At 53.7% G+C, this 17,726-nt stretch overlaps 1 protein-coding gene across 1 annotated transcript; it reads left to right on the plus strand.

Annotated features, from left to right (window-relative positions):
* Positions 1–6: 6 nt before the first annotated feature.
* Positions 7–14,088, plus strand: LOC127060607 (maestro heat-like repeat-containing protein family member 1). The gene is made up of 7 exons (XM_050984306.1): positions 7–346; positions 1,123–1,311; positions 3,280–3,432; positions 3,507–3,641; positions 6,200–6,302; positions 8,141–8,206; positions 13,741–14,088. Exons 2-7 carry the CDS (start codon positions 1,156–1,158, stop codon positions 13,824–13,826), a joined length of 699 nt encoding a protein of 232 aa, XP_050840263.1. The 5' UTR covers positions 7–346; positions 1,123–1,155; the 3' UTR covers positions 13,827–14,088.
* The last annotated feature ends 3,638 nt before the right edge of the window (positions 14,089–17,726 follow it).

Consider the following 17,726-nt stretch of genomic DNA (forward strand, 5'->3'; position numbering starts at 1 on the left):
CCCAATCTTCCCAAAAATTCCCAAATTTTCCCAATTCTGCATCAGAACCCTTCCAGACCCCCAGATCCCACCCCAGCTGAGTTTTCCCTGGATTGTCCCAGAGCCTCTCCCACCACGGCTCTTCCCGGGAATTCCAGCTCCCCCTCATCGATCCGGGGGGATTTTCCCGGCGTATCCCGAGTTTTTTTCCCTTCTCCAGCTCCTCAACCACAACGTGGTGAACGACCTGGTGCTGCTGGAGCCCATCCTGGACGCGCTGACGGCTCTGGAGAAGGATTCCTGCCTCCTGGTGCGGGTCCTGGCGCTCCGGGGGCTCGGGAACGTGGCCTCGGGATCCCCGGAAAAGGTGGGAGCGGCTCCGGGCATTTGGGATTTGGAGGGAGACTGGGAATGGATTCCCGCTTCCACAGGGAAGGAATTCCCTCCAAAACATCGGGATGAGGTTTTGTGGGATGGGGAGGAAGCTCCATGGATTGGGATGCACCGGGAGGCTCTGAATCCTAAAAATTCCAATTTTCCAGAGCCATTCCCAGGAATCCCGGCCAGTTTTCCAGAGACTTTTCCAGCAGGGGGATCCTCCCCAGCCCCATTTTCCAGGGATCCCCAGGAACATTCCCAGAGTGGCAGGAATTCCAGCTGGGATCGGCCCCTTTTCCCAGTTTCTCCCAGGAATCCTCAGCCTCAGTCCCTGCCCTGCTTCCCAAAGCCCCAAATCCCAGAATTCCACTAAATTCCAAGGGAATATTCCCAAAAATCCCAACCCGAGGCCTTTCCCTGGGTCCTGTCCCTGTTCCCTGGGAGCAGATCCTGACCTGGATCCCCCTGGATCCCTTCAATCCCAATTTTATCCATGATGAGCCCAAACAGCTCCTCGGAATTCCCCAATCCCAACCATGACGCCACCCATTCTGTTCGCCTGCAATTCCAGTGGAATATTCCCAAAAATCCCAACTCGAAGCTGTTCCCTTTTTCCCTGGGAGCAGATCCCAAGCTCCCCCTGGATCCCCTCCATCCCACTTTTCTCTGGGATGAGCCCCCCCAGCTCCCTCCCAGGGCTCCGTATCCCGGATTCCCCGGCTGCCATCCCGGTTTTTCCCTCTGCCATCCCGGTTTTCCCGGCAGATCCGGAGGCACGGCTCGCAGCTGCTGGCTTCCATGGTCAACGGCATGGACGACAAGGACGATCCCAACAATCTGCTGGCGCTGGAGGCCATGTCCAGCCTCTCCAAAATCCTGGATCACCTGGAGGAGCGGGACGTGCAATCCATGCTGCTCCACGTCGCCATCCGCATCCGGCCCTTCTTCGACAGCGTGAGGAGCCGGCCCGCAATTCCCGGAGCTGGGAATGGGGTTGGGTCCATCCCGTGGGGATTTCCGGTCCCAGATTTCTCCCTCGGGCTGGGATTTCTCCTGGATTCTCACCTGTGCTCCTGTGCTGGGCTGAGGATTGGTCCATCGGGATTGTCCCGTTGGGATTTTCCCACTGGGATTGTCCCACTGGGATTGTCCTGTTGGGATTTTCCCATTTGGATTGGTCCATCGGGATTGTCCCGTTGGGATTTTCCCACTGGGATTGTCCCATTTGGATTGTCCCATTGGGATTGTCCTTTTGGAATTGTCCCACTGGGATTGTCCCATTGGGATTGTCCCACTGGGATTTTCCCACTGGAATTATCCCATTGGGATTTTCCCACTGGAATTGTCCCATTGGAATTGTCCTTGTGGGATTTTCCCATTGGGATTGTCCTGTTAGGATTGGTCCATCAGGATTGTCCCACTGGGATTGTCCCATTGGGATTTTCACATTGGGATTTTCCCACTGGAATTATCCCATTGGATTATCCCATTGGGATTTTCCCATTGGGATTGGTCCATTGGGATTTTCCCACTGGGATTGTCCCATTGGGATTGTCCATTGGGATTTTCCCACTGGAATTTTCCCATTGAGATTTTTCCATTGGGATTATCCTATTAGGATTTTCTCACTGGGATTTTCCCATTGGGATTGTCCCACTGGAATTGTCCCGTTGGAATTGTCCTGTTGGAATTGTCCCGTTGGGATTGTCCTGTTAGGATTGGTCCATTGGGATTTTCCCTTTGGAATTATCCCATTGGGATTGTCCCATTGGAATTATCCCATTGAGATTTTCCCATTGGGATTGGTCCATTGGGATTTTCCCACTGGAATTTTCCCACTGGGATTGTCCCATTGGGATTTTCCTACTGGGATTGTCCCACTGGAATTGTCTCATTGGGATTTTCCCATTGGAATTGGTCCATTGGACAGGGATTTTGGGATCCCGGGATGGGAATGGTAGGATTACCAGGACTGGGATTTTGGGATCACAGGATGGGGATTTGGGGATCAGAGGGTGGGATTTGGGGATCCCAGGATTGTAATTTTGGGAAAAGCAGGATGGGATTTGGGGATCACAGGATGGGAATTCTGGGATCAGAGTAGGGGGTCTCAGGATTCTGGGATGGGAATGGTGGGATCCCAGGATGGGATTTGGGGATCCCAGGATTGGGATTTTGGGATCAGAGGGTGGGATTTGGGGATCCCAGGATTGGGAGTTGTTGGAACAGCAGGTTGGGGATTTTGGGATCACAGGATGGGAATTCTGGGATCAGAGTATGGGATTTCAGGATCACAGGATGGGAATGGTGGGATCCCAGGATGGGATTTTGGGGATCCCAAAATTGGGAATGGTGGGAAGAGCAGGATGGGATTTGGGGATCCCAGGATGGGATTTTGGGGATCCCAGGATGGGGATTTGGGGATCAGAGGGTGGGATTTGGGGATCCCAGGATGGGGATTTTGGAAACAGCAGGATGGGGATTTTGGGATCATAGGATGGGAATTCTGGGATCACAGGATGGGAATTCTGGGATCAGAGTAGGGGATCTCAGGATCACAGGATGGGAATGGTGGGATGCCAGCATGGGATTTGGGGATCCCAGGATGAGGATTTGGGGATCAGAGGGTGGGATTTGGGGATCCCAGAATGGGGATTTTGGGAACAGCAGGATTGGAATTTTGGGAACAGCAGGATGGGAATTTTGGGATCAGAGTAGGGGATCTCGGGATCACCGGATGGGAACGGTGGGATCCCAGGATATTGGGAATGTTGGCAACAGAAGGATGGGGATTTGGGGATCACAAGATGGGAATTCTGGGATCAGAGTAGGGGATCTCAGGATCCAGGGATGGGATTTGGGGATCGCAGGGTGGGATCTCTGGGATTCCCCCCGCGATTCCCGATTTCCCCGCGTTCCCAGGAGCACGCGGAGCTCCGTCACTCCTCCATCCTCCTCTTCGGGAACCTGTCGCGCTTCGGCCGCTCCGACTCCGAGGGGCTCTCGGAGCAGATCCTCAACGGGCTGGTGACGCTGCTGCTGCACCTGCAGGACCCGCAGCCCCGCGTGGTCAAGGTGGGATCCCCGGGAATTCCCGGCCCTTCCCGGGGATCCCCCGCGCCCCATTCCCGCCATTCCCGCTTTTCCAGGCCTGCAAGTTCGCCCTGAGGATGTGCGGGCCCAGCCTGGGCTGCGAGGGGCTGCGGGAAATGTTCGGGAATCACCTGCGGGAAGAGAGGGGGCTGCACTACGGGGAGTTCATCAACGACGCCTCCAAGTTCCTGGTGGGACATCCCGGGACATCCTGGGGACATTGCTGGGATATCGGGATATCGGGACATTGGGACATTGGGACATTGGGGTTTGGGGATGTGCAGGGGCTGCACTACGGGGAGTTCATCAACGACGCCTCCAAGTTCCTGGTGGGACATCCCGGGACATCCAAGGACATCCTGGGAACATTGGGACATTGGGATACTGGGACATTGGGATATTGGGACATTGGGATATTGAGATATTGGGACACTGGGATATTGGGATATTGGGATACTGGGACATTGGGATATTGGGACATTGGGACATTGGGACATTGGGATATTGGGATATTGGGATAGTGGGACATTGGGACATTGGGATATTGGGACATTGGGATATTGGGGTTTGGGGATGTGCAGGGGCTGCACTACGGAGAGTTCATCAACGCCGCCTCCAAGTTCCTGGTGGGACATCCCGGGACATCCCGGGGACATCGCGGGGACATTGCGGGGACATTGGGACATTGGGATATTGGGACATTGGGATATTGGGATATTCAGACATTGGGATATTGGGACATCGGGATATTGGGACATTGGGATACTGGGACATTGGGATATTGGGACATCGGGATATTGGGGTTTGGGGATGTGCAGGGGCTGCACTACGGGGAGTTCATCAACGACGCCTCCAAGTTCCTGGTGGGACATCCTGGGACATCCAAGGGACATCCTGGGGACATTGGGACATTGGGATGTTGGGATATCGGGATATTGGGATATTGGGACATTGGGACATTGGGATATTGGGATATTGGGATATTGGGACATTGGGACAATGGGACATTGGGATATTGGGACATTGGGACATTGGGATATTGGGATATTGCGATATTGGGGTTTGGGGATGTGCAGGGGCTGCACTATGGGGAGTTCATCAACGACGCCTCCAAGTTCCTGGTGGGACATCAGGGGACATCCTGGGGACATTGCTGGGATATCGGGATATCGGGACATTGGGACATTGGGACATTGGGACATTGGGATATTGGGATAGTGGGACATTGGGACATTGGGATATTGGGACATTGGGACATCGGGATATTGGGATATTGGGGTTTGGGGATGTGTGGGGGCTGCACTACGGGGAGTTCATCAACGACGCCTCCAAGTTCCTGGTGGGACATCCTGGGGACATGGTGGGGACATTGGGATATTGGGATATTGGGATATTGGGATATTGCGATATTGGGATACTGGGACATTGGGACATTGGGATATTGGGACATTGGGACAATGGGACATTGGGATACTGGGACATTGGGACAATGGGACATTGGGATATTGGGACATTGGGATATTGGGATATTGGGACACTGGGACATTGGGACATTGGGATATTGGGACATTGGGACATTGGGATATTGGGATATTGGGATACTGGGACATTGGGACATTGGGATATTGGGATATTGGGACATTGGGACATTGGGATATTGGGATATTGCGATATTGGGATACTGGGACATTGGGACATTGGGACATTGGGATATTGGGACATTGGGACATCGGGATATTGGGATATTGGGTTTGGGGATGTGTGGGGCTGCACTACGGGGAGTCATCAACGACGCCTCCAGTTCCTGGTGGGACATCCCGGGGACATGGTGGGGACATTGGGATATTGGGACATTGGGACATTGGGATGTTGGGATATCGGGATATTGGGACACTGGGACATTGGGACATTGGGATATTGGGACATTGGGACATTGGGATATTGGGATATTGGGATACTGGGACATTGGGACATTGGGAGATTATTGGGACATTGGCACATGGGGACACCGTGGGGACTCTGGGTTCTCCCATTTCCCTGCGTGTCCAGAGTGTCCCCATGTCCCATATTCCAGCATGACTCAGTCCCCTCAGTGTCCCCAGCATCCTCCACATCCCCAATGTCCCCTATCCCCCAATGTCCCCAATTTTCTCCATGTCCCCAATCCCTCTAAATGACCCCAGTGTCCTCCACTCCCCTGCTGTCCACGCTTTCTCCAATGTCCCCAATCCCCAATGTCCCCAATGTCCCCAGTTTCTCCTTAGTCCCCAATGTCCCCACTGTCCCCACTGTCCCTGATGTCCCCGATGTCCCCACAGTATCCCCACTGTCCCCACTGTCCCCGCTGTCCCCACTGTCCCCAATGTCCTCTCTGTCCCCAATGTCCTCATTGCCCCCATTGCCCCCAATGTCCCCAATGTCCCCTCTGTCCCCAATGTCCCCTCAGTATCCCCACTGTCCCCAATGCCCCCTCTGTCCCCAGTGTCCCCTCAGTCCCCAATGTCCCCTCAGTATCCCCATTGCCCCCACTGCCCCCAATACCCCCTCTGTCCCCTAAGTCCCCATTGCCCCCACTGTCCCCGATGTCCCCTCTGTCCCCAATGTCCTCATTGCCCCCATTGCCCCCAGTGTCCCCACTGTCCCCAATGTCCCCACAGTATCCCCACTGCCCCCAGTGTCCCCACTGTCCCCAATGTCCCCACTGTCCCCCCTGTCCCCACTGTCCCCAACGTCCCCTGTGTCCCCTCAGATGCGCAGCCACCCCTCCCTGCTGGGCCGCCTCATCTCCACCAACCTCTTCTACTTCAAGAGCCCCTGGCGGGAGCTGCGGGCGGCGGCGGCCATGTTCATCGGTGAGGGACGGGGACACGCGCTGGCCTTTGTCACCAAGGGGTGGCACTGCTCCTGCGGGTCCCCGAGGGGTTTTGGGCTGGTTCTGGGTGGTTTGGATGAGTTTTGGATGAGTTTTGGGGTAATTCTGAAGGTTTTGAGGTCCCTGGTGACTCCAGTCTTGTCTCCTGTTCCTGTCCCCTCCTGGGTCACCACAGTGGCGGCCTTTGTCACCAAGAGGTGACATCGCTCCTGCTTGTCACCAAGAGGGGTTTGGGCTGGTTCTGGGTGGTTTGGATGAGTTTTGGGGTAATTCTGAAGGTTTTGGGGTCTCTGGTGACCCAATCTTGTCCCCAGGTGGGCTCAGGTCCCTGCCCCACTTGGTATCACCACAGTGGTGGCCTTTGTCACCAGGGGGTGACATCGCTCCTGGAGGTCCCCAAGGCATTTCTGGGCTGGTTTTGGGTGGTTTTAGGACAATTTGGGGCATTTTTTTGGGGAATCTCAGCACATCTGTTGATCCCAGACTTGTCCCCAGCTGGTCCCTGATCCTGTCACCTCCTGTGGTCACAGTGGTGGCCTTTGTCACCAAGAGGTGACATCGCTCCTGTAGGTCCCCAAGGGGTTTTGGGTGCTGGTTCTGGGTGTTTTGGGGTGTTTTGGGGTGATTTGGGGTGATCTGGGGGGATTTGGGAGTCCCTGGTGACCTCACTCCTGTCCCCAGCCATCCGTGGTCTTGTCCCCCATTTTGGCCCCATGGTGGCCTTTGTCACCAAGAGGTGACATCGCTCCTGCAGGTCCCTGAGGGGGTTTTGGGTTGGTTCTGGGTGGTTTTGGATGAGTTTTGGGGTAATTCTGAAGGTTTTGGGGTCTCTGGTGACTCCAGTCTTGTCCCCTGGATCTGTCACCTCCTGGGGTCACCACAGTGGTGGCCTTTGTCACCAAGAGGTGACATCGCTCCTGGAGGATCCCAGGGGGGTTTGGGGGCTGGTTCTGGGTGGTTTGGGGGGATTTGGGGGGATTTGGGGGGATTTGGGGGTCCTTGGTGACCTCACTCCTGTCCCCAGCCATCATTGGTCTTGTCCCCCATTTTGTCCCCATGGTGGCCTTTGTCACCGGGGGTGGCACTGCTCCTGTGGGTCCCCAAGGGGTTTTGGGGCTGGTTTGGGGTGGTTTTAGGACATTTTGGGTTTATTTGGGGTGGTTTAGGACATTTTGGGGAGGTTTGGGTGGTTTAGGACATTTTGGGGAGGTTTAGGGTGATTTTAGGACATTTTGGGCTGGTTTGGGTGATTTTAGGACATTTTGGGCTGGTTTGGGCTGGTTTAGGACATTTTGGGCTGGTTTGGGGTGGTTTAGGACATTTTGGACTGATTTGGGGTGATTTTAGGACATTTTGGGCTGGTTTGGGGTGGTTTTGGAACATTTTGGGGCTGGTTTGGGGTGGTTTAGGACATTTTGGGGTGGTTTAGGACATTTTGGGGAGGTTTGGGTGGTTTAGGACATTTTGGGCTGGTTTGGGTGGTTTAGGACATTTTGGGCTGATTTGGGTGGTTTAGGACATTTTGGATTTATTTGGGGTGATTTTAGGACATTTTAGGTGGTTTTGGGGTGGTTTTAGGACATTTTGGGGTGGTTTTGGGGCAATCTTGGTGTCACTGATGACCCCAAACTTGTCCCTGCTCCTGTCACCTCCTTGGGTCACCACAGTGGTGGCCTTTGTCACCTGGAGGTGACGTCGCTCCCGGCCGTTTTTGATCAGTTTTTATCCAGTTTTGGGGTATTTTAATGGGGTTTTTTTGGGTCTAATTTTGGGGTTTTTGGGACTTTTCCAATCTTTGCTCCCCAAATTCCCCTCCAGGGTTCCTGGTGCTGCACATGGACGAGGAGCAGAGCCAGCAGGTGGACCTGGACCAGCTCATCTCCGGTCTGTGCCCATCCCCACATTCCCAACTTCTCTTTTTTCCCTAAAAAAAACCCAAAAATCCCCATTTTTTCCATCATCCAAACTTCAATTTTGGGGAAATTCCTGTGTTTTTAGGGCTGAATCCTTCATTTTTAGGGACCAAAATCCCATTTTTAGGGGAAAAAAAGCATTTTGTAGCATCTAAACTTAATTTTCTTTAAATTTCAGATTTTTAGGGCGAATTTCCCATTTTTAGGATCTAAACTTCAATTTTTTTAGGCCTGAGTTCTTTTGGTTTGGTGCAAAATTTTACTTTTTAGCTCTTAGGCTTGGATTTTTTGGAAGAATCCACATTTTTAGGGCCAAATTCATAATTTTAGGGAAAAAAAAAATTCCATTTTTGGGATCTTCAGTTTGTGGGAAAATCCCACATTTTTATGGTTGAATTCCTCATTTTTTTGGGGGGGAAAAAGTCCCATTTTTAGGGGAAAAAACCCCAAATTTTTAGGAAAAAAAATCCTGTTTTCAGGCTAAAATTCCTCATGTTTAGGGGAAAAAAACCCGATTTCTGGGGGAAAAAAATCCCAAATTTTTAGGAAAAAAATCCCATTTTCAGAGCAAAATTCCTCATTTTTAGGGAAAAAAAAATCCCATTTTCAGGGAAAAAAATTCCCAATTTTTAAGGGTAAAAAAATCCCATTTTCATGCCAAAATTCTTTATTTTTAAGACAAAAAAAACCATCCCATTTTCAGGCCAAAATTCCTCATTTTAAGGAAAAAAATCAGAGTTTTAGGGTGAAAAAAACCCCCATTTTAAGGGGAAAAAAACCCATTTTCAGGCCAAAATTCCTCATTTTTAGGGAAAAAATAATCCAATTTTTCAGGCCAAAATTCCTCATTTCTAGGGTGAAAAAAATCCCATTTTCAGGCCAAAATTCTTCATATTTTAAGGAAAAAAATCCAATTTTCAGGGGGAAAAAATTACATTTTTAAGGGGAAAAAAATCCCATTTTCAGGCCAAAATTCCTCATTTTTAGAGGGAAAAAATTTAGATTTTTCGGGTAAGAAAAGCTCAATTTTTATGGCAAAAAAGTCCCATTTTGGTGCCAAAATTGGGGATTTTTGTTGTGGTTTGGGGGCGGGATTTGGGCTCTGGAGCGGGGCCGGGGCTGAGCTCACTCCCCTGGAGCTCCGGGAGATTTTCCCTCCCTGCTCTGAGCTCATCCCCTGGAGCCGAGCCCGGAAAATTCCCCAGCGCTCCAAGGGAGCCACAGAAAATCCCTAAAAAAGGGAAAAAATCCCTCTGGAATCGGCCCTGGGAGGGGAAAAACAGGGGGGAGGAACTGGGAGGAATTGCAGGGAATTTTGGGGGGATCTGATCCCAAAAATCACCTGGGATGAGGGGAAAAATTGAGGGAAATTGGGGAAAAAATTGGGGCAAAATTTGGGGACATTGTGGGGAACATTGGGAAAAATTGGGAGAAATTTTGGGAAAATTGGGGGAAAATGTGGAAAAATTGGGGAAAAATTGGGAAAATTGAGGAAAAATTGGGTGGCAATTTGGGGAAAATTGGGGGAACCTTGGGGACCATTTTGGTAAATTGGGAAAATTTGGGACCCCTTGGGAGAACCTTGGGGACACCTTGGAACGCCCTTGGGGCAACAACTGTGGGAAACTTGGGACCAATTGGGACCCATGGGGAAAATTGGTGGACAATGGGACAAACTGGGGTGAAAAGGGACACAGTGGGGGCAGGGGGAAGGTGGGGGGGGGAAAAATTGGGGGGCTAAAGCGAAGAGGAGGTAATGGGGGAAAACTTGGGGGAAAATTGCAATTGGCCCTTGGGCCCATCAACTTGGGGCAAAGTCCTTGGGCGCAATTGGGACCACAAAACAGGGGACCCGTTGGTGGCCCATTGGGGCCAATTGGGCCACCACTATCACACGTTGGGGGCACTTGGGGACAAATTGCGGAACGTTGGGGAACACTTGGGGAAAATTTGGGGTACCGAGGAAATTGGGCACTTGGGCAGCAATTGGGGCCCCTGGGGACCCGACACCATTGTGGCACCATTGGGGCCCCGTTGGGGCCACCTTGGGGCACCTTGGGGCCCCTTGCAGGCCCCTTGTGGCCCCCCTTGGGGGCCCCTTGGGGCCCCCTTGGGGCCCCTTGGGGCCCACACTGCGGCCAACGTTGGGGCCCCGTTGGGGGCAACTTGGGGCAAAAATGCGGACCGTTTGGGGACGCATTGGGGAAAACTTGGGGGCACCCTCGGGGGACCCTTGGGGCACTTGGGGGCCAACTGGGGACCCTTGGGGCACCCATGGGGCTCTTGGGGACAATTGGGGAACAACTTGGGGGAAATTGGGGACCAAATGCGGAAACGTTTGGGGACAATTGGGGACAAATGCGGACAGTTTGTGGACACATTGGGAACCCTTGGGGGGAACTGGGGGACAATTGGGGCACCCTTGGGGGAAATTGGGGCGCATTGGGGACCATTGGGGAACCGTTGGGGACACCATTGGGGACCACTTGCGGCCCCATTGGGGCCACTTGGGGGCACCTTGGGGCCTTGGGGACCTTGGGGCACCCCATGCTGACGTTGGGGAAACAGTTGGGGGACACATTGGGGAAAAAATGCGGAAAGTTGGGGCCAAATTGTGGGACAATTGGGGCAACACCTAGTGGGCCCTTGGTGCCACATTGGGGGCCAATACGGGGCAACCTTTGGGGACACATTGGGCCAGCCATTGGGGAACCACCATTGGGGAAACCACTTGGGGCCAACTTGAGGCCACCTTGGGGAACCCTTGGGCACCTTGGGGGACACTTGGGGAACCATTGGGGACCCTTGGGGCACAAACTGGGGATCATTGGAGAAATTGGGGAAAAATTGGGGGAAAATTGGGGAAAAAATGCGGAAAAGTTGGGGAAAAATTGGGAGAAAATTGGGGGAAAATTGGGGGAAAATTGGGGAAAATAGTGGGAAATAGAGATAAATCCTGGCTCGGATCCCAGTGAAAATTTTAGGGTTTTTTTTGGATCATCCCAAACCTCTCCTTTGAATTTTTTGGGATCATCCCAAACTTTTACTTTTAATTTTTTTTTTTGGGGTCCCCCAAAGTTTTTCCTTTTAATTTTAGGTTTTTTTTTTTTTTTTTTTTTTGGGATCATCCCAAACATTTCATTCTAATTTTTTGGGATCACCCTCTGCCTTTAATTTTAGGTTTTTTGGGATCCTCTCGAGCTATCCACGTTTATTTTTTAGGCTCATCCCAAACCTTTAATTTAAATTTCATTCCAATTTTCTCCTCATTCCACCCCAAAAAAAACCCCATAAAATCCCAGGACAAAGAGGGAGAAAATCCCGATTTTTCCTCCCTTTTTATCCCACTTTTCTCCCCCTGGAGCCTTGAAAATCCCGATTTTTCCTCCCTTTTTTATCCCACTTTTCTCCCCCTGGAGCCTTTCCCTGCCAGCCCTCAAACCCTGGAGAAGGGTGGGAATCAAATCCTCATTTTTTTGGGAAAATAATCCACAAAAATCCCCCAGATCTGGGAATTCTGGGATGGGGCATTGGAGGCTCCTGGGTGTGGATCTGGGGGGGAAGCAGAGAAATTCCATGGGAATCCAGCGGGAATCCAGTGGGAATAGGGTGGGAAAAGGGTGGGAATGTGGTGGGAATAGGGTGGGAATTCCTGGAGTTTCCAATGCCATGTGCAGGGCTGGGGGATCCCCACCCGGATCCTGATCCCAGTCCTGCCCTTGATCCTGATCCCAATCCTGCCCCTGATCCTGATCCCAATCCTGCCCTTGATCCTGATCCCAATCCTGATCCTGATCCTGATCCCACTCCTGCCCCTGATCCTGATCCCAATCCTGCCCCTGATCCTGATCCCAATCCTGCCCCTGATCCTGATCCCAATCCCAATCCTGCCCTTGATCCTGATCCTGATCCTGATCCTGATCCGACCAATCCTGCCCTTGATCCTGATCCTGATCCTGATCCTGATCCCAATCCTGCCCTTGATCCGATCCGATCCTGATCCTGATCCCAATCCTGCCTTGATCCTGATCCTGATCCTGCCCTTGATCCTGATCCCGATCCTGATCCTGATCCTGATCCTGCCCTTGATCCTGATCCTGATCCTGCCCCTGATCCTGATCCTGATCCTGATCCTGATCCTGCCCTTGATCCTGATCCTGATCCTGATCCTGCCCTTGATCCTGATCCTGATCCTGCCCTTGATCCTGATCCTGATCCTGATCCTGCCCTTGATCCTGATCCTGATCCTGATCCCAATCCTGCCCTTGATCCTGATCCCAATCCTGATCCTGATCCCAATCCTGATCCTGATCCCAATCCTGATCCTGATCCTGCCCTTGATCCCAATCCTGATCCTGATCCCCATCCTGATCCCAGTCCTGATTCTTTCTGATCCCAGCTCCAATCCTCACCCCGATTCCGATCCCGACTCCAATCCCGATCCCGATCCTGATCCCAATGCTGCCCTTGATCCTCATCCTGATCCCAATGCTGATCCCAGTCCTGATCCTGATCCCCATCCTGACCCAAATTCTGATCCCAGTCCCAATCTCAACCCTGATTCCAATCTTGATCCTGACCCTGATCTTGATTCCAATCCCGATCCTGAGCCTGACCCCGATCCCAGTCCTGATCCCGATCCCAATCCTTATCCTTATCCTGACCCCAATCCCAATCCTTATCCTGATCCCAATCCTTATCCTGACCCCAATCCCGATCCTGACCCCAATCTCAATCCTGACCCTGATCCTAATCCCAATCCCAGTCCCATTCTCAATCCCAGTCCCAATTCAAATCCCGACCCCAATCCCAATCCTGACCCCAATCCCAATCCTTATCCCGATCCCAGTCCTGACCCCAATTCTGATCTCAATCCCGATCCTGATCCTGACCCCAAATCTGATCCCAGTCTCAATCCCAATCTCAGTCCCGATCCTGACCCTAATCCTAATCCCAGTCCTGATCCCTATCCTGATCCCGATTCTGACCCCAATCCTGACTGCAATCCCAGTACTGATCCCAATCCTGACCCCGATTCTGATCCCAATCCCAATCCTGACCCCAATCCCAGTCCTGATCCCAATCTCAATCCCGATCCTGATCCTGACCCCAAATCTGATCCCAGTCTCAATCCCAATCTCAATCCCGATCCTGACCCTAATCCTAATCCCAGTCCTGATCCCGACCCCAATCGCGATCCTGATCCTGACCCCAGTCTCGATCCCAATCCCAATCCGATCCTGACCCGATCCCGACCCTGGTCCTGACCCGATCCCGACCCTGATCCCGATCCCGACCCGGATCCTGACCCGATCCCGATCCTGACCCGATCCCGATCCCAATCCTGACCCGATCCTGACCCCGATCCCGACCCTGATCCCAATCCCGACCCGATCCTGACCCCGGTCCTGACCTGATCCCGATCCTGACCCGATCCCGACCCCGACCCTGATCCTGACCCGATCCCGACCCGATCCTGACCGGATCCCGGCTGTGCCGTTCCAGCGCTGCAGCCGCTGCTGAAGGATCCGGTTCCCGCCGTGCGCAGCAAAGTGGCCGAGACCCTGGGACGCCTCGTCCGCCTCCTCTGAATCCCGGAATTCCCAAAATCCTCGGGAATTCCCGGCTCCGAGACCCTGGGACGCCTCGTCCGCCTCCTCTGAATCCCGGAATTCCCAGAATTCCCGGGAATTCCCGGCTCCGAGACCCTGGGACACCTCATCCGCCTCCTCTGAATCCTGGAATTCCCAACATCCCCGGGAATTCCCGGCTCCGAGACCCTGGGACGCCTCGTCCGCCTCCTCTGAATCCCGGAATTCCCAAAATCCTCGGGAATTCCCGGCTCCGAGACCCTGGGACACCTCATCCGCCTCCTGTGAATCCCGGAATTCCCGGAATTCCCAGCTCTGCTCAGCAATACCCCGGGGGATCCCAATCCGTGGGAAAAGTCTTCCATCCCCTTCATCCTTGGGGACACAAAAAGTGGGAAAGCGGCCGGGATTTGGGATGGGATACGGACGGATCCCGATCCGATCCCGCCCCCCCCTGCGGCTGCTTCCCGATGGATCCGGGATCCATTCCCAGCCCTGCTCCGGTGGGTAACGGGATCCCTTCCCGAAATTCCCACCTGGAATTGCCCCTGTACAGAGACCTCTTTTTAAATAAAGCTTTGGGCTCCCGATCCCGCTCTGGAATTCTGGGATTCCTCAGGATCTGTGGGAGGGGTGGGAAGGGGGGATCCCAGCGGTGTCTCCATGGGGACGAGCGATCCAAGGGTTCTTCCCGGCCGCTCTTCCCGAGGGAAAAACTTGGAATTTCCTGGGTGGTCCTGCTCCGTTTCTGTCCCACTCCCGGCTTTTCCTTGGGGATCCCGGTCCAGATCCCATCCCAGATCCCATCCCAGAGATCCCATTCCAGTTCCTAATCCAGATCCCATCCCAGATCCCATCCCAGATCCCATCCCGAGATCCCATCCCAGTTCCTAATCCAGATCCCATTCCAGATCCCATCCCAGATCCCAGTCTAGATCCCATCCCAGTTCCTATTCCAGATCCCATTCCAGATCCCATCCCAGATCCCATTCCAGGTCCTGTTCCAAGTCCTATTCCAGATCCCATTCCAGGTCCCATCCCAGATCCCATTCCAGGTCCTGTTCCAAGTCCTATTCCAGATCCCATTCCAAATCCTTTTCCTGGTCCCATTCCAGGTCCTGTCCCAGACTCAATTCCAGATCCCATCCCAGGTCTTATCCCAGTTCCTTTTCCAGACCCAATTCCAGGTCCCATTCCAGTTCCGATCCCAGATCCCATTCCAGTTCCTATTCCAGATCCCATTCCAGACCCTGGTCTAGATCCTACTCCAAATCCTTTTCCAGACCCAATTCCAGCTCCCATTCCAGACCCTATTCCAGACCCAATTCCAGATCCCATCCCAGTTCCTATTCCAGACCCAATTCCAGATCCCATCCCAGTTCCTATTCCAGACCCAATTCCAGACCCAGTTCCAGGTTCCATTTCTGATCCTATCCCAGATCCTTTTCCTGGTCCCATTCCAGATCCCATTCCAGATCTTTTCCCAGATCCCATTCCAGGTCCTGCTCCATTCCCTGGCTTCTTTTCCTGGGATAAATCAGATCCAGGGAATCTCATCCTCTGTTCTGGTCACTTCCAGCTTTCCCATTGGGATCCTGTTCCAGGTCCAATTCCAGACCCCATTCCAGACCCAATTCCAGACCCTGTTCCAGATCCCATTCCAGACCCTGGTCTAGATCCTACTCCAAATCCCTTCCCAGACCAAATTCCAGATCCCATTCCAGATCCTACTCCAAATCCTTTTCCAGATCATTTCCCAGACCCAATTCCAGATCCCATTCCAGTTCCTATCCCAGATCCCATTCCAGACCCAATTCCAGATCCCATTCCAGTTCCTATTCCAGATCCCATTCCAGGTCCCGCTCCCTGCCAGGGCTCCTTTCCTGGGATATTCCCAGATCCAGGGAATCCGGAATTTTCCGTCCTTCTGCCATTCCCTGCCTGCCCCACCCCTTCCCTCTGCCTGGGCTGGCTCCAGAAATCCCTGGAATATCCCTGGAAAACCCTGGGAATCTCCCGGGAATGCCGGCTGGGAGCTCCCAGTGGGACTGGGGAGGATCCCACCCCTTCCTGGCCAGGTCAGGCTGGGAACTCAGGACACAAAGAGCTGGGATTGGATCCCAAAAAATCCTTCCATCAGCTCTGGGAATTCTGAGCCTGGTGGATCCCAGGCGGATCCCTTCATGTAGGGAATGTGGGGATGGGATTGGGATATTTGGGAATGTGGGGATGGGAATATTGAGGGATGTGGGAATGGGAACATTGGGGAATTCAGGACATGAAGAGCTGGAATTGATTCCCAAAAAAGCCTTTACTGAGCACTGGGAATTCCAAATGGGGCAGATCCAGGTGGATCCCATTGGATTCCCAAGGGATGGGGAATGTGAGGATGGGACTGGGGACACTGAGGGATGTGGGAATGGGAACATTGGGGAATGCAGGGCACGAAGAGCCTGGAATTGTATCCCAAAAAAGCCTTTACTGAGCCCTGGGAATGGGAATTCTGATCCTGGTGGATCCTGGGAATGCTGCGTGTAGGAATGTGGGGATGGGATTGGGATGAGGATATTTGGGAATGTGGGGATTGGGATGGGAATGGGGACACTGAGGGATGTGGGAATTGGAATATTGGGGAACTCAGGACACAAAGAGTCTGGAATTGTATCCCAAAAAAGCCTTTACTGAGCGCTGGGAATTCCGGAGGCAGCGGATCCCTGTGGATCCCATTGGATCCAGGTGGGCCCCACAGGATCCCAGGGGATGTTCAGGTGTGGGGAATGTGGGAATGGGAACACTGGGGAATTCAGCACACGGAGATCCCGGGACCGTATCCAAAAAAGTCTTTATTGAGCACAGTGAGTTCCAAAGGCGGCGGATCCCTGTGGATCCCACTGGATCCCTGTGGATCCCACTGGATCCCACCAGGCAGGTCAGGTGTAGAGGTGCAGGGTGCCGTCCGTGTTGAGCCAGGGATCCCCCTGGATCCTGCTGGATCCCACTGGATCCAGGAGGGAAGATCAGGCGCCGTTGGCACCGGAGGAGAAGAGCCAGGGCTGCTGGGGGTGGATCCCGCTGGATCCGGGTGATCTATGTGGATCCCTGTCGATCCCAGCAAATCCGAGTGGATCAGGTGTAGAGGCACAGGGTGCTGTTGGCACTGGAGGAGAAGAGCCAGGGATCCCCCTGGATCCAGGTGGATCCCGGTGGATCCCAGTGGATCGATCAGGTGTAGAGGCGCACGGTGCCATCGGTGGTGGAGGAGAAGAGCCAGGGCTGGTGGGGGTGGATCCCAGAGGATCCCGGTGGATCCCAGAGGATCAGGTGTAGAGGCGCACGGTGCCGTTGGTGCCGGAGGAGAAGAGCCAGGGCTGGTGGGGGTGGATCCCAGTGGATCCCGGTGGATCCCAGAGGATCAGGTGTAGAGGCGCACGGTGCCATCGGTGGTGGAGGAGAAGAGCCAGGGCTGGTGGGGGTGGATCCCAGTGGATCCAGGTGATTCCCAGTGGATTCTGGTGTGTGGATCCCAGAGGATCAGGTGTAGAGGCGTACGGTGCCGTTGGTGCCGGAGGAGAAGAGCCAGGGCTGGTGGGGGTGGATCCCAGTGGATCCCGGTGGATCCCAGAGGATCAGGTGTAGAGGCGCACGGTGCCGTCGGCGCCGGAGGAGGAGAAGAGCCAGGGCTGGTGGGGGTGGATCCCAGTGGATCCCGGTGGATCCCAGAGGATCAGGTGTAGAGGCGCACGGTGCCGGCGGCGGTGGAGAAGAGCCAGGGCTGGTGGGGGTGGATCCCAGAGGATCCCGGTGGATCCCAGAGGATCAGGTGTAGAGGCGCACGGTGCCATCGGTGGTGGAGGAGAAGAGCCAGGGCTGGTGGGGGTGGAAGGCGACGTCGAGCACGCC

This window comes from Serinus canaria, chromosome 25 (assembly GCF_022539315.1).
Source record: "Serinus canaria isolate serCan28SL12 chromosome 25, serCan2020, whole genome shotgun sequence".
In the NCBI taxonomy this organism is placed as follows: Eukaryota; Metazoa; Chordata; class Aves; order Passeriformes; family Fringillidae; genus Serinus; species Serinus canaria.

What these genes read in the sequence shown, in the direction of transcription:
- LOC127060607 (XM_050984306.1), top strand. Translation starts at nt 1,156, where the DNA reads ATGGTCAACGGCATGGACGACAAGGACGATCCCAACAATCTGCTGGCG. An exon ending in CGCAGCCCCGCGTGGTCAAG is followed by an intron (nt 3,433 to 3,506) that starts GTGGGATCCCCG and finishes CCGCTTTTCCAG; the next exon opens with GCCTGCAAGTTCGCCCTGAG. An exon ending in GGCGGCGGCCATGTTCATCG is followed by an intron (nt 6,303 to 8,140) that starts GTGAGGGACGGG and finishes ATTCCCCTCCAG; the next exon opens with GGTTCCTGGTGCTGCACATG.